The sequence below is a fragment of the Convolutriloba macropyga genome, chromosome 2, assembly GCF_964194025.1.
Source record: "Convolutriloba macropyga chromosome 2, txConMacr16.3, whole genome shotgun sequence".
NCBI lineage: Eukaryota > Metazoa > Xenacoelomorpha > Acoela > Convolutidae > Convolutriloba > Convolutriloba macropyga.
Genome location: NC_134469.1, coordinates 74659819 through 74673023, shown reverse-complemented (window position 1 = coordinate 74673023; position 13205 = coordinate 74659819). Strand labels below are relative to the sequence as shown.

The window sequence follows — 13205 nt, the reverse complement described above, 5'->3', positions numbered from 1 at the left end:
TTCTTGTCATCAACTGTCCAATAATGTTCGCTCAAATTTGTTCACAGCACAGCTAAATCGACGCTGGCAGCATCAAGCAAAGCTGTATATTGGGCAAATTAGCCTACTAAATTTGTTCGTTTTTAATGGTTTAAGTAATCCGGCCTGCCAGACTTGTTTCAATCGAATTAATCGATACGTCGAACAGCAATTTTCTGACATAAATAGAAGAGACAATTGGCAATGAATACAAGTTACTGTTATCGAATCAATCTAACCGATCTATACTTACATATCTGTTTGCCTAGAATCGGCCATGGCTCCCATTGTGGCTTCCACTGTCCATTTACAGTCATCACTTCCAAATTCGTGAATTTCTACTTTCTTTCTCAGGGCAGCGGCTGCAACAGCGGCCAAACTTTCCTCACCTCTAATGATAGCACTTCCATTCTTACCTGGCACAGTTGTCACCGCATGAGCGGACGCTTGTTCAACTTCACTAGCAGCTGACATCAATTTTCATATAACTCATCGGTCAAGAAATCGTCATAGATTTCATACATATCTGTAAGTGCAAAAGTATCCAAAATATAAATATGTGCACCCGCATTGAATTCTGTCAGACATCTTAAGAGCATATAAATCTAATACTTTCCATTGATATGTAAAACCTCCAAAAGGTCCAACCTAACAGGCAAATTGATATCTGCCCCGAAGCTGTTCGCGTCGACGATTTTGGTTAAAAATAACCTGTGAAAAACATAATAGACTAACCACGAGTGAATTACTCTCGAACGACCAGCCAGTATTAGGGGGGCGGGGTGCATTAGGGGCCCAGGTTGCCCATCAAACAAAATTCTTACGGTAGTCATACTAGGTCATATATGATTCTTACTAGTCATACAAGCTATATGATTAGTATGCGTTCCTCATTGTCATACAAAGATCGGATTTTTTCCGTTTGTGTCCCCCCCCAGCTTAGTGTGCGCATATTATTTGCACCGCCGACGCACGTCCGATATTTTTACATAGTGATTTACTATGTAATGACACGTGCTGTAACCCGGGGGGGGGGGCGCATAACGTACTGGGGGGCACAAACGGGGAAAGATAAAGATCCCCAAGATCATTTATGCTTTCCTCGTAATCATAAAGGAATTATACAAAAATTATTGAGGGGATTAAAATGTATAAACTTTACTTTATTCTAGCTAAGGAGATTTTTTGTTTTCTGCTGAATTTTCGGTTGGGTATAATTAGCCTAGGGTTAGGGTACTTTGGCGTCTGACAATATGTTGAAACGGAATCACATAAAATACTCCTCATTACCAAAAACTTAGAAGTTTTTGAATATTTATGATCTCCTGGTATTAATACTTGGGATCGATTTTGTTTTGCGCCCCCAGGCGCACGTGCCATTTTTTGCATAGTAACGTGCTATCAAACAACATATAATTTGTAACTGGGGGCGTAAAAAACACTGGGGGGGGGGGCGAAACAGAATAGACCCAATACTTGGATCATATGATTTCATACAAACATACAAACACCATGTATAATTTTTTTAAGTCATACAAGGATAGGATCATATGATGACTTCTTTTATCTTTCACGATCCTTGTATCATTACTAAATACGGACCGGGATATGAGAGGGCTGGAGCGGGGTAAAAGTTGCAGAGGGAGATTGAACTTCCTGGGTTAAGGATGGAATGAGATGGCGGTGAGTTGAGTGGGGGGGGGGGAGGAGGAGGAGGAGGAGGAGGAGGAGGAGGAGGAGGAGGAGGAGGAGGAGGAGGAGGAGGAGGAGGAGGAGGAGGAGGAGGAGGAGGAGGAGGAGGAGGAGGAGGAGAGGAGGAGGATTGGAGCGGAGGTTGGGGGTGACGGGGGAGGTTGAGCTTCCTGAGTTAGGGGCGGAATGAGATAGAAAAACTGCCATTTAGACCATGATTTTCTCTTCTCAGCAACTTTGGTAAATTGGACACTTAGAGACTATTAGAGCTAAGAGCTGCTCAGCGACTTGTCCATTGGGTTTTACCTGTTTAACCCGTTTTTGGTGACAAAAAGTCGAAAGCGTCAGACAGACAAAAATTGACCAAGCAACAAAAATCGCAGTAAAAAAGACCACAAAGACCGACTAATAAAATTGCTAAAGTTAGTTTGAGAGGAATTTAAAAGTAGAACATCAGTTTTGCCCCAATAGTTTAATCTTACTGTGCTCTGCAGTTGAGCTTCAAAAAACTGCAAAACTACCGAATTAGTTTTTCAAATTTCATGCTTATGGGAGGTTTTCAACCTCAACTGATTTCAGATACCAACTTTAAATTCAAAGCTGCGTTAAAAGAGTTTGACTAAATTCCAAAATAAAATTGAAGTTCTGAATGAGAGCATGTAGAAGAGCATGTAGAGAGCAAACATCAGAAGCAGACGAAAAGACAGCGTAACCAAGACCAAAGAAGACCTCAATAACTGCTACAAGCTATGTCTGAGCGGAACTAAGAGGGTTAATTACGCAGCTCTAAAAAAGTGAGTAAAAAGTTCAAATTGATCTCTTCGGGGTATTTATCGTTCGAAATTCATTGACAAGATTATATAATACAATTCTAGCAATCGGTTGGATTGCTCAATTCAAACTCAAATGTAAAAACAAAACATCTACCCAACTATGCAACAAGCTAATATGATTACAGCTAGATTAAAAAGTCATAACTATCTCATCTCATTGTTTTTCTGGTGATCCGAAAGAAAAATTTGGTCGAAATTGCACATGGTTTTGCACTTGCTGATGACTGATGTGTGGTAATACCGGGCTAATAGCGGATCCCATTTGAAGCAGCGAATTAGTACCCATAATGGTAGCTGGGTACTGTAAAGGCGTGAGGTTTGTTCCATCAAGCATTTGATTCAGATACGTTCCATTCAATACCGGCGAAGTGTTGTTCAGATTAAAGCCAGTCTCCATCTGTTGACGTTGTTGATTCTGAAACTGAGGTCCATTGTTCTGGTTCACAAGGGACGGTACTTGGCTATTGACAGGCGATACTAAAGCAGGCGACGTCTTCCGAGGTAAATAGTGAGCCAGGCTAAATTTTTTCTGCGATTCGGGGCTAGCAAAATTTGAGGACACAGTGTTAATAGCTACTCGATTGTGTATTTGATTTTGCTCGTTAGAAGGGGAAGCTTCCTGTACTGGTAGGGTACGTTTTGGAGAAATGTGATGACTTCCATTGGTATGGTGGTACACCTGTGGATTGTTGTTGTTTACAAATGGAGGCGAATGGTACTGCTGAGGTGAAACTAGCTGTTCAAAAGTCGGCAAACTGACGCCAGATCCCGAAACTACAGACTGGGGTTGTTGAACTTCTGCTTTAATTCGAGGATGTCGAGGGTTGCATTGATTGGCATTCTGTTGTTGTGCATGAACATGCGGATTTCTGTAATGGTGACGAGAATTGACATCAACATGCACAGGCGACGTTGGAGCCCTCAAATTGTTCCCAACATTTTGGTTTACACCATTTGTCTGATGATTTACTGATACCTGTGCAGCAGGTCGCGCCGCCGTGGTCTGCTCTGTTTGAATTACATCCCTACTACTGTTCTGCATCATCTTTATCTGATTAAGTATTTGCTGGATGTCCATGGTTGGACTTGGCAGCACATTCGCTGGCGCATTGTTCATATTCTCAATGCAAGGATTCTTTGCCGGAGGGCTAGAAACTACAAAATGATGTTTGCTTGGAGGTGTCGCCTCAATCTTGTCAGTCCTGTTAACCCCTGCAACGTCACTTCCAGCCATCATGGGTGGACTTCTCACGCTTCCGCGCGCCACAGGTGAACAATTCCTCGGACTTGCAGCTGCAGTTTCTAACTGAGGCGAATTCTTAACAGACGACCTTCTCTTTTGAGCCCTGTTAGACGATTGAGGCGTGCTAATGTCTTTAGTATTTCTGTTGAGTTGTAGCTCATGCTTACCTCTGACGTTAACATCTACATTGCCGTTCACTTTTTGATGACAGTTTTCCACGATTACTCGCGTGACCTGACGCTCATGAGAATCCAAGTCTACTGTATGTGGAACTGAACGCGGAGGTGATTGTGAAACATGCTTCGCAATTCTCTCGTAATTACCCAGCTCCTCTTCCGTCTCGCTGACTGGTCCTAAATTTGGATACTGGCTCGGCTGGGAATTTCGATGGACTGTTTTCTTTTTATTTTGAACAGGTTTTGCATTGCTAGTCACGATAAAGTTTGTTGTTGTTGCTGAGTTTTGACTATTCAAAGGGTTGGCTAAAATAGGCTTAGAAGTACTTGCTGTTTGAGGAGCAGTTTGTTTCATTGTCATTGTGTTATTTGTATTGCTTTTAACATTGGAAGCTTTCAATGATAGCAGTGATGCCAAACTTAAGTGATCTAAATCTTCGTTCGAACTATCTAAAATGCTCTCATTAGCAGATGATTGATTAGTTTTTGCGTCATTTACAGAATTGGACTTTGGTTTCACGACTGTCGCTTTTTGTTGGCTCTGATCTGCTTGCTTACTTTGTCCAGCAGAAACCTTCGGTTTAGTGCTATTGGTAGCTTGATGTTCTCGTAGCACGGATCCGTCAGTTTTCTTGGTAGCATTGTTTTTGGCTTGAACTGTGGAGGTATCCTTTTGTTTTGAATCAGTAGATCTTGCGCCAGCAGCGACAACTGGTTTGGCATTCCCTTTTGCGTCTTGAAGACCCAAAATTATTCGTGCTACTTGCAACAAAGATTCAGTTGTCACACCCCACTCTAAAGCAAAACAATTGTTCCACATCTGTTGAACGAGCATGAACAATAAAGTGAAAAGAAGTATGAGCCTCAAACATACTAACCATAAAAGCGAAATGAGAATTTAGGTACCCATGTCAACGCCAAAAATTAAGATTTGGTAGTATTGGAGCACATTTATAGTTAAGGTGATAAATTTTACCACCGTAAAGTACAAAGAATGATTTCATAAAATTGATTGCCAAAATTCAAAACATAGCTGTCAAATTGTCAGAGAATAGCCGCAATAGCTTCGTAGATCTGCAGTTTCAAAAAATTGTAAAATACAGACCAAAAAAAGAAACTTCTTTTTATTAAATGCTGAGATGTTATATTTTGATTAGGAGTACGTTTAACTTATTGCTGCTTCCATTCGCTGATCTCAAATAACCTTCAATTAGAGTGTCACACACTCGCTTGACCTGATCTCCTTGAATCAAAGTAAAAAAAGTCAACTTCAGAGTGAGGATCATTTTTGAGAATGATGCCAGTCACATGTGAGCAAAAATTTAATCACGCCAATGAACAAAAAAACTCTCAAATAAGAGCAAAAACGATGTCAGACACACAATTCAGTTGATATGAACGAATGGACAAAACGCAGATTTGAAGCGATTGTGAAGTCATATGGTCGTAACAAAAACCTTGACGATGAAATAAAAATCATATGAGGACAAGTCCTAAAATACAATCCAAAGAATTGAATGAAAAAAGGTAAACAGTCTCAAAATGGGAGAAACTAAAATAAACAAACTAAACAAAAATATAATCATTGCTATAACCCTTGAAGCTTTTACAATTCAGGTCACATTTGATCAACCTGAATATACCTATCAACCCACACGCAGGCCTTTCAAAGGGGGTTTATTGGCCACCAAATATAGAAATACTCGGAAAATATGACAAAAACATGAAAATTTCAAAATTAATTCAAACGTTCTAAATTTTGCAATATATATAGGTAGATAAACTCGGAACATGATACGTTTCATTTGAAAACTTGAGCGCAAAAATTGAAAAAAAAATTGTGATATTAATAAGTTGAAAACCATTTCATTGCCCCTAAAAACTATGCAAGCTTTCTATTACCAAACCCTACCTAGAGGAGGTTCCCTGGTCCTTAGGCTGCTAAAACTAAAAAAAAAAACAAATTAGCGAAGAACTTAATCGCAAGATCATTGTTGATTCTAAAGTATCATTTTACGTTTTATGTTTGCAGTATCAAACATATAGCTCAAAAAATGGACACAAAAGGTAATTATGTCTTGCAAAAACCTTTATCAACTTTGACAAACAACCTTCACAGCAGCTGCACCACTCTAAGCAATTGAAGAACTAATACCAGCTAAGGGGTTCTAATGAAACTTGATGCCTGCTGAGCTTTACCTGTTTATCCGGTTTTGAAAGATCAAAGTCATAGAAAAAGGTGAGAAAAGATCTTACGAAAAGACAAGAGAATCAAAACAAACCAAAAACTTTGGATTGTGAAAAACCATGAAAAGGCCATTTCTCTTGATAGCCAAGTAGGAGGCCTTGATTATAACCTGATTCAAACATGAGGATAATGTCATGAGGGGGTTGATGTTAAGTCGTTCAGCGAGGGACAATAACTTCATTTGATTCCCATAACTTGGTTGTTGTGAGTGAAACAATAGCAGAAAAAAGTTACTGTTTTTTAATGACAAAAGTGCGTGCTATTTCGACTGGATTACGTAGTTAGGTATGATCCTATTTCTTAATGAGATCAGGGATTAGCGATTACAACGAGAGGATTAGCAATAAGCAACAGACCTTGTAGTTATCGGTAGTAATAACAAAGTTCAATTAACGGGCATCTGAAACTAGGCTTTACAGATTTATCCCGCTTCAACTATTTCGGTTTTCCATATTGACTCAGTTCATTTTGGATTGCTTTGCTAAGCAGCTACTGCTTAAAAGTAATTGGAGAAGAATGCGTGTAGAATGAAACTAGTCCGGAGAGTTGAAAAAGATTTTACGCAACATGTCGCAAAATTTTACGCAAAATAGGTCTCCACAGTGCCAAAATAGTGCAAAGCGTCCCAAATTTTTGCTGCCAAAAATTTAGCAGGACAAGTTCCGAATTACAATTCAAAGAATTGAGTCGAATAAGAGCCCGAAAATTAATAATTATACAGCAGTAACAAACCAAGACAGTAAAAAAGACCCCGACCTTATCTTCGCAAAAATGAAAAAAAAAAGTTCGAAAACTTTCTTATTTATCAGTGTTATAAGAATACATAATAACAAAAAATTATTGAAACATTGACTGTATGTGCACTTAGAATGAATACATAATACAACACTCTTGAAGGAATCAATGACAGAGCAAGTAAAAAAGAAGCAAAAACTGAAAAACTAGCAAAAATCAGGAATTTTGGAAAACAGTGGCGCCGAAATAAGTGAGCCTCATAACTGCAGGCCAAATCCCCTAATCACAGCATAACATAAAACTCTATTAGTCATAAAATAATCTTATCGCACTTATAATGGCCGAAAAAGGGACAATAGAACTACAAATGCAAGCAAGATTCACAAATTCACAAAACCTTTCAAAAACAAATGGTATCTCAGTGAAGGTAAACGTTAGCTAAAAGTCGGAGCCTACAAATTGACTAAAAAACGCCCACTAGGAGGTCAGTAAGAATTTATTGCTGTTTTAGACTACGCGATAAGACCACAAGAAAAACCAGAACACTTAAGACCAAAAAATCAACTTTTAGTTTTCGAAAAGGTGTCAAAATCTTAAAAGCAACTACTATGGACTCAAGCGACTTAATCGATTCACCTTAATCGATGCCATAAGCAACCGATTAAATCTGGCATACATGATATCCACAGATAAAACAGCAACAACTTCGCAATCCAAATTAAAGTTACTTGGAAAAAAACCTACTTATTTTTTCCTTCCCTTTACAACTCCGTGATTAAAATCACAACCCTAATTTGACTTCCGACTTTCATGAAAAAGACGAAAAAAGTTTGATCAGATCTTGGCAAAAAGGCAGCACGCCGATATTATCCGAATACTTTGGACTGAAAAAACACAGCCCAAGACACCGTGACCGACTAAAGTAGAAATCCACAAAGAATCCTAGCAATTACTAACAAAAAGAAATAAAAATCCCGTTATACTAATTAGAAGTAAAAAATAACAGCGGAAAAATAACACGAAAAAAAACCAAATTCGAAAACAAAATTCCATAGATTGGATAAAATGTTATTCACAAGTTAAGACTCCAAGAGATCTATCTACTAAAAGCCTTGCAGTACACTAGATTTTCATTCTTAACGACCAGCAACGAACAAAACGGTACATACAGAGATAAAGGAAAAGGCAAGGAAATGAAGAAGGAAGATATAAAATCAAAAACTTTGTAACAAAACTCCCTACAAAGCTAAAAACGTTTTTCCAAGCCCAAATTTGTTTAAAAGGCCTTTAATAGTTCTTCTGCTCCATCCTCAAAAGACAAAAAAATGGAAAACTTCAAATTTGTACAATTCATTTTAGTGATCTATGCTCTGTCTAACCTTTGATTGTCTTTTCTTACTAACAGCATCCATAAAAAATTAATATTGAAGATTGAACAAGAAAAATTCAAATTAAAAATAAAAAAATAGGCAGAAAACGAATCGACAGAAATTTGATTAACAATAACCAATTTTCTATTTAAAAAAACAACTCGAACTAATATTAAGAAAAACAATAGATCACAAAAACCGCTCAAACAATTAATCTCATTCAAACACCCAGAATGCTATAAAAATTTTTTATAAGCCGGTAAATGTACGAAAAAAGCACAAAATAGATAAAAATCGGATCTAAAAATCTACAATTTCCTTCACATGGTCAAGTCAAACGTCATGCAACTAGTTCGCATAATTCAGACAAACACGTTTAGCTGGAAAGCTTGTACTGAAAGCAAAACACTAATTTCCACGTTCGAACAAAACGATCAAGCGAAAAAATCAATTTGCCAAAACTACTGCGAAAATTGCTTCAAATTTCGCTCAAGAGCAATTACGAAAAATTTATACCAGTGGGAATCTTGTTTTTCAAAGAATAAAGGCTAAGGTGTCCACAGAAGAGCAGTTTCCAATTTCTTTCGGAATAACTTTCTCAAAGACAACTTTCCGCGTTCGCAGGATTAAACAAGAACATAACCGACTAACGACGAACGAATTGCTCCGAAACTACTGGCGAGAACACTGAGTTAGGGGCGCAATCGTTTGCAGGGGTGGTAATGGGGGTTTAAGTGGGGGGATCAAACTCTAAGAACCGCCCTACACACGATAAATTTAAGTCTCCAAAAAAGTTTCGGTGAATCACATACTTAGAAATTGCTTCAAAATAGCTACAAGCTTTTACTTATAATTGCTAAACTTTGTTTCAGAGAAAATAATATTCAGCAAACTTGGAGAGAAATTTATTTCAGCAAACTTTTGTATTCTCGAGTATAAACATTAGCCATATACAAGTTTTTAATGCAACATTTTTCCAAGATAAAGAGCAAGATAACCCTTCGCTCTCAACCAGGGCTCCATAACTTTAACTTCAAAATAAAAATACAAAAATATAAAACCAAACCGACTGTTATCTGACGAAGTGCTCTCAAACGACGGCTGAAGACAGCTAAAACATGCACGCGTTGAATAAACGACTTACTATTAAGCTAATCACGAGGGGTTGGCTTTGTTCACTAGCTTAAGCATAATGAGGCTAGCTGGTTAACAGTAAACATAGCCCGCAAACTGCCGGATTAGCTGCGAAAGATTAGACCTGCGTGCCATATAATAGAGATAGAAACAGATACAGATCTAAATTGAAAAAAAAATCGACGCCGCTCAAAAAACTAGGCAAAAAAACAAAAACATTCAGCGTCAAATTAATAAAGCCTGTTAAAATTCATTCCACAGAAGCTTCTTATTAGGGACCTTTACGTCACATATGAATTCATTTGACCTTAAACAAATTCAAATTAAACTTAAGTTTTAAAGTGCAAAAGTCATTTTATTGAGTGAGGCAAGTCACGTATGATCAAAATCTAATCACGCAAATAACCTAAAAACTTTCGCTAAAGCGAGTGAGAAATGACGTCACCCGCGCAAATGCCGTTAATGAGAGGAAGAAGTCATTCAGAAAATTTGACTTTTTCAGCTTTGCTGTGTGAACAAATGTAAAACGAAAAAAGAGCGTCAGACGACGAAACAAAACCATAGCCGGAAGAAATCCGGAAGCGACTCGAAGCGTAAAAACTTGACAAAAACCAAAATTGCAACTGAAGCCATTACCTTTTGCATAAAACGAAAAATTCATTCCCCTCATGTCTGATCTAAAAATTGGTGAAATTTAAACCACTGTCAATAAGAGAAACAAAATGCAGCAAAAATATATATTATTGAAAACGTTTGGTAACGTTAAGTGCAAAATAATTAGGATATTCAAAACACTGATAGGCTGAAAAAACTGACAGGGCTATCAATTGCCCTCAAATAATTTATGATTCTGATCACAAAAAGTTCGCGAAACCAAACGGCAGATGATAATAATAATAATAACTTAGAAACTAAGTTAAACTAAGTCAAAAAATAATGCTTAAAGTTAGGAATAAAAAAACTACTACAGTTAGATTTCTAATCACTGCAATTAAGACAAAAACAACAAATACTTCTTTCTTGTTGTATATATGCTAGACAATATGATTTCAAACTAATTCAAAAATTAAAATAATTATAGAACAGCAACAGAATACCAGTCAAAGGCAAAAGATCGTTTAAGAACAATACCAAGGTCGGACAAAAATCACAATAAAAAGTAATAAGTGGACATTCTGGAAAAGCCTTTTCAGCAAACTGTCAGTACTGCCTTATGAATAAAATCAATTGCAAACCAAAGAAATGGCGAAAACCTAAGAAAAAGCCGAAATCAATCAATTTTTTAAAACTGAAAAAATCAATAAAAGCAGTATAAATGTAGGCGCCAGATCAGACCTAGAATGATACAAGCTAGAATGTGAATGAAAATGGACACAATGTAAGGAACACCGTATCAAAGACTAATTCTTGATACGGTGTTCCTTACACCGTATCAAGAATAAAATCTTGAAGTTAAAAATCAAATTAAAAAAAAGAAAAAACGAACACATTTCATTTTTCAGCATTCGGGACTTAGAAAAGACAATGAGTCATCCCAGACGAACATTCAACCTCCTGAACAGAAGAAAAAAAGAAAAAGCAGAAATCAAACATACGAAACATTGAAACATTTTGCACAAAAGCGGTCAAAAAATTTTTAAGACAGCGTTTATAAAAAAATTCTTAACTGTTTTACAAAAATTTAACGCTAAAAAATGATTGAAGTTTTAATTGAACAAAGTTAAAGCCCCTCCCCCCCACGTTGCACAAAAAGACAATTTCTAGTAATTAAAACCAAAATACAGACAAAAACAGAGAAAAATTGAAAAAAACTACCAACATCGGATTAGCATATGTACATTTTTATAAAAACAAAATTACATCGAGGTAAAAAGAGGCGTTGAGTATATGACTTATCAACGGGAAGTTGCCATATTAACTGATTATCGACAAAAAGACGGCTAAAAGATCCAAAAATGAAGAAATTAATAAGAAAAAAGCCAAAAATTAATAAAAAAGAAATGTGCCAATTTTGAACTTGAAACGCGTTTTCAGGCTCTGCAAAACACTGTGGTATTAATTTCCAAGGTTTACATTTCAATATAGCATCGAATAAAAATCATTTCTACAAAAAACCAGATTACAAGCAAAAAAATGGGCCACTTAGACGAAAAAAACGGCTAAAAACGGTTATCTATATGTGCCATTCAGTCAAAAACTAATTTTCAAAGTCAAAAAGTCATTCACTAAACGCAGCCCATGATCAAAAAACTTCTCTCGCTCAGAAAAAATTAGTTCACATGGCAATTTTTCTCACTCTCGCTTTTAGGTCAAAACAGCGTCTGAACGAATAGTGCTTCCGGTAAAAAAAAACCTTAAGAAAACCAATACTCCTCTTTGAGTCGTAAAAAACCAAGAGCACCGCAATATAGCTACGCTCAGCTTACAGCTTCGCAGCTATAAAGAGACGAAGGTGACTAATATAATTTCTAGAACTTTTGTTTGCGATAAATTTATTAGTTTTCTTATACCGTTTATTGAACTCGCTGTTAAGCGTGAAACGCAACCTTCTGTCAAAGAACAGAACTATGCCAAAATCAGTTAAGTCGGTCTGATTTAATTAATAGCCGAAGAAGCGTATGAAACTATAGATAACGTAACTTTAGGCTTTCACCAATTAACTTTGCTACGAGAAACTAACCGTTTCGCTTGACCTTGACTTCATTGTCCATTCCGTCGACGCTTGACACATCACTTAAATTCCCAGCGGTGTTAGAAGGAGTGCAAGCTCCAGGCACTGACTGCCTATTGATCCATAAAGGAAGCAGTTTGCGAGAGAAGAATCTCTTCAGCACCAAGTCCCGCTTTCCTGTGATGGATTCGACAAAGTACATCTTCAGATAATGATCTAGAAGTACTTTGAAAGCGTCTCTAAACAAACGGAGCAAACATCTTTAAAAGATGTTCATAATAGTTGTTTTTGTTGTTGAAGAGTACTCTTAGCTGTTAAATTCAGGAATTCGTACTGTTCAGATACGAATTTTGAAGTTTGACAGCGTTCTGCTATCGGAAAAGCGGCTGTCAGAAACTTCTTTGAAATCAGCAAAGCAGTTATAAATTTAGCAAAACAAGCGGACCAAATCAATTCATAACCACAAAAGCAGATAGCCGGAAAATATCCTCCCTTGATTACCGACATGGATGAGACAAATTAACACAAATTAAGACGACATTCAGACAGCATACAAAATGTTTGAATCTCCACAAAAAAAAAACGAAAAACAATTTGAAACCGCGAAACTTTTGTACTATTAGAAACATATCTTTTACGGCTAAAAAATCCAAATTTTCAAGATGGACAAAAACTGTTGAGCCGGAAAAAAACGAGATAACATTCCAGAAAGCTGCCCAAAAGACACATGAGTGAGACACAAGGGAAAGCATAAGCTAGATAACATTCTTAAAACAGAGCAGAATTCAAAAATCGTAAAATTTAGATTCAGAAAAAACTCAATTTGGCGTCACATTTCAAAAATTGACAATACTTCTCTCTTGTTGGAGATATCTTCGTAACAATGACTTCAAACAACTGCAAAATAAAAATTTATCAGGAATCAGAAAAACATTAGAAGTCAAAAAATTGTTTATTAAAAAAATTGGTCCAAAAACATTTGAGGATATTTATCAGTCATTACAGTCAAATGATATGAGTAAAAATCATGATAGCAAATTCGAAAAAATCGAAAAAAAAATCGAGGGAAAACATTTTTTAACAAC

The 13205-nt window shown here is 36.8% G+C and overlaps 2 protein-coding genes across 2 annotated transcripts in view; both read right to left on the bottom strand.

Annotated features, from left to right (window-relative positions):
* LOC142334696 (TIP41-like protein) overlaps positions 1 to 13205 on the bottom strand; it is a 75411-nt gene that overhangs the window by 17039 nt on the left and 45167 nt on the right. Inside the window, exon 2 of the mRNA XM_075382931.1 lies at positions 272 to 546. Within this exon, the coding sequence (XP_075239046.1) occupies positions 272 to 492 (221 nt within the window). The 5' untranslated portion in view covers positions 493 to 546. The remainder of the gene's footprint in view (positions 1 to 271; positions 547 to 13205) is intronic.
* The window catches only part of LOC142334695 (uncharacterized), a 32656-nt gene continuing 21956 nt past the window's right edge, over positions 2506 to 13205 (bottom strand). The window contains exons 12-13 of the mRNA XM_075382930.1: positions 12130 to 12359; positions 2506 to 4757 (exon numbers count right to left, since the gene is read on the bottom strand). Coding sequence (XP_075239045.1) covers positions 2698 to 4757; positions 12130 to 12359 — 2290 coding nt within the window. The 3' untranslated portion in view covers positions 2506 to 2697. The remainder of the gene's footprint in view (positions 4758 to 12129; positions 12360 to 13205) is intronic.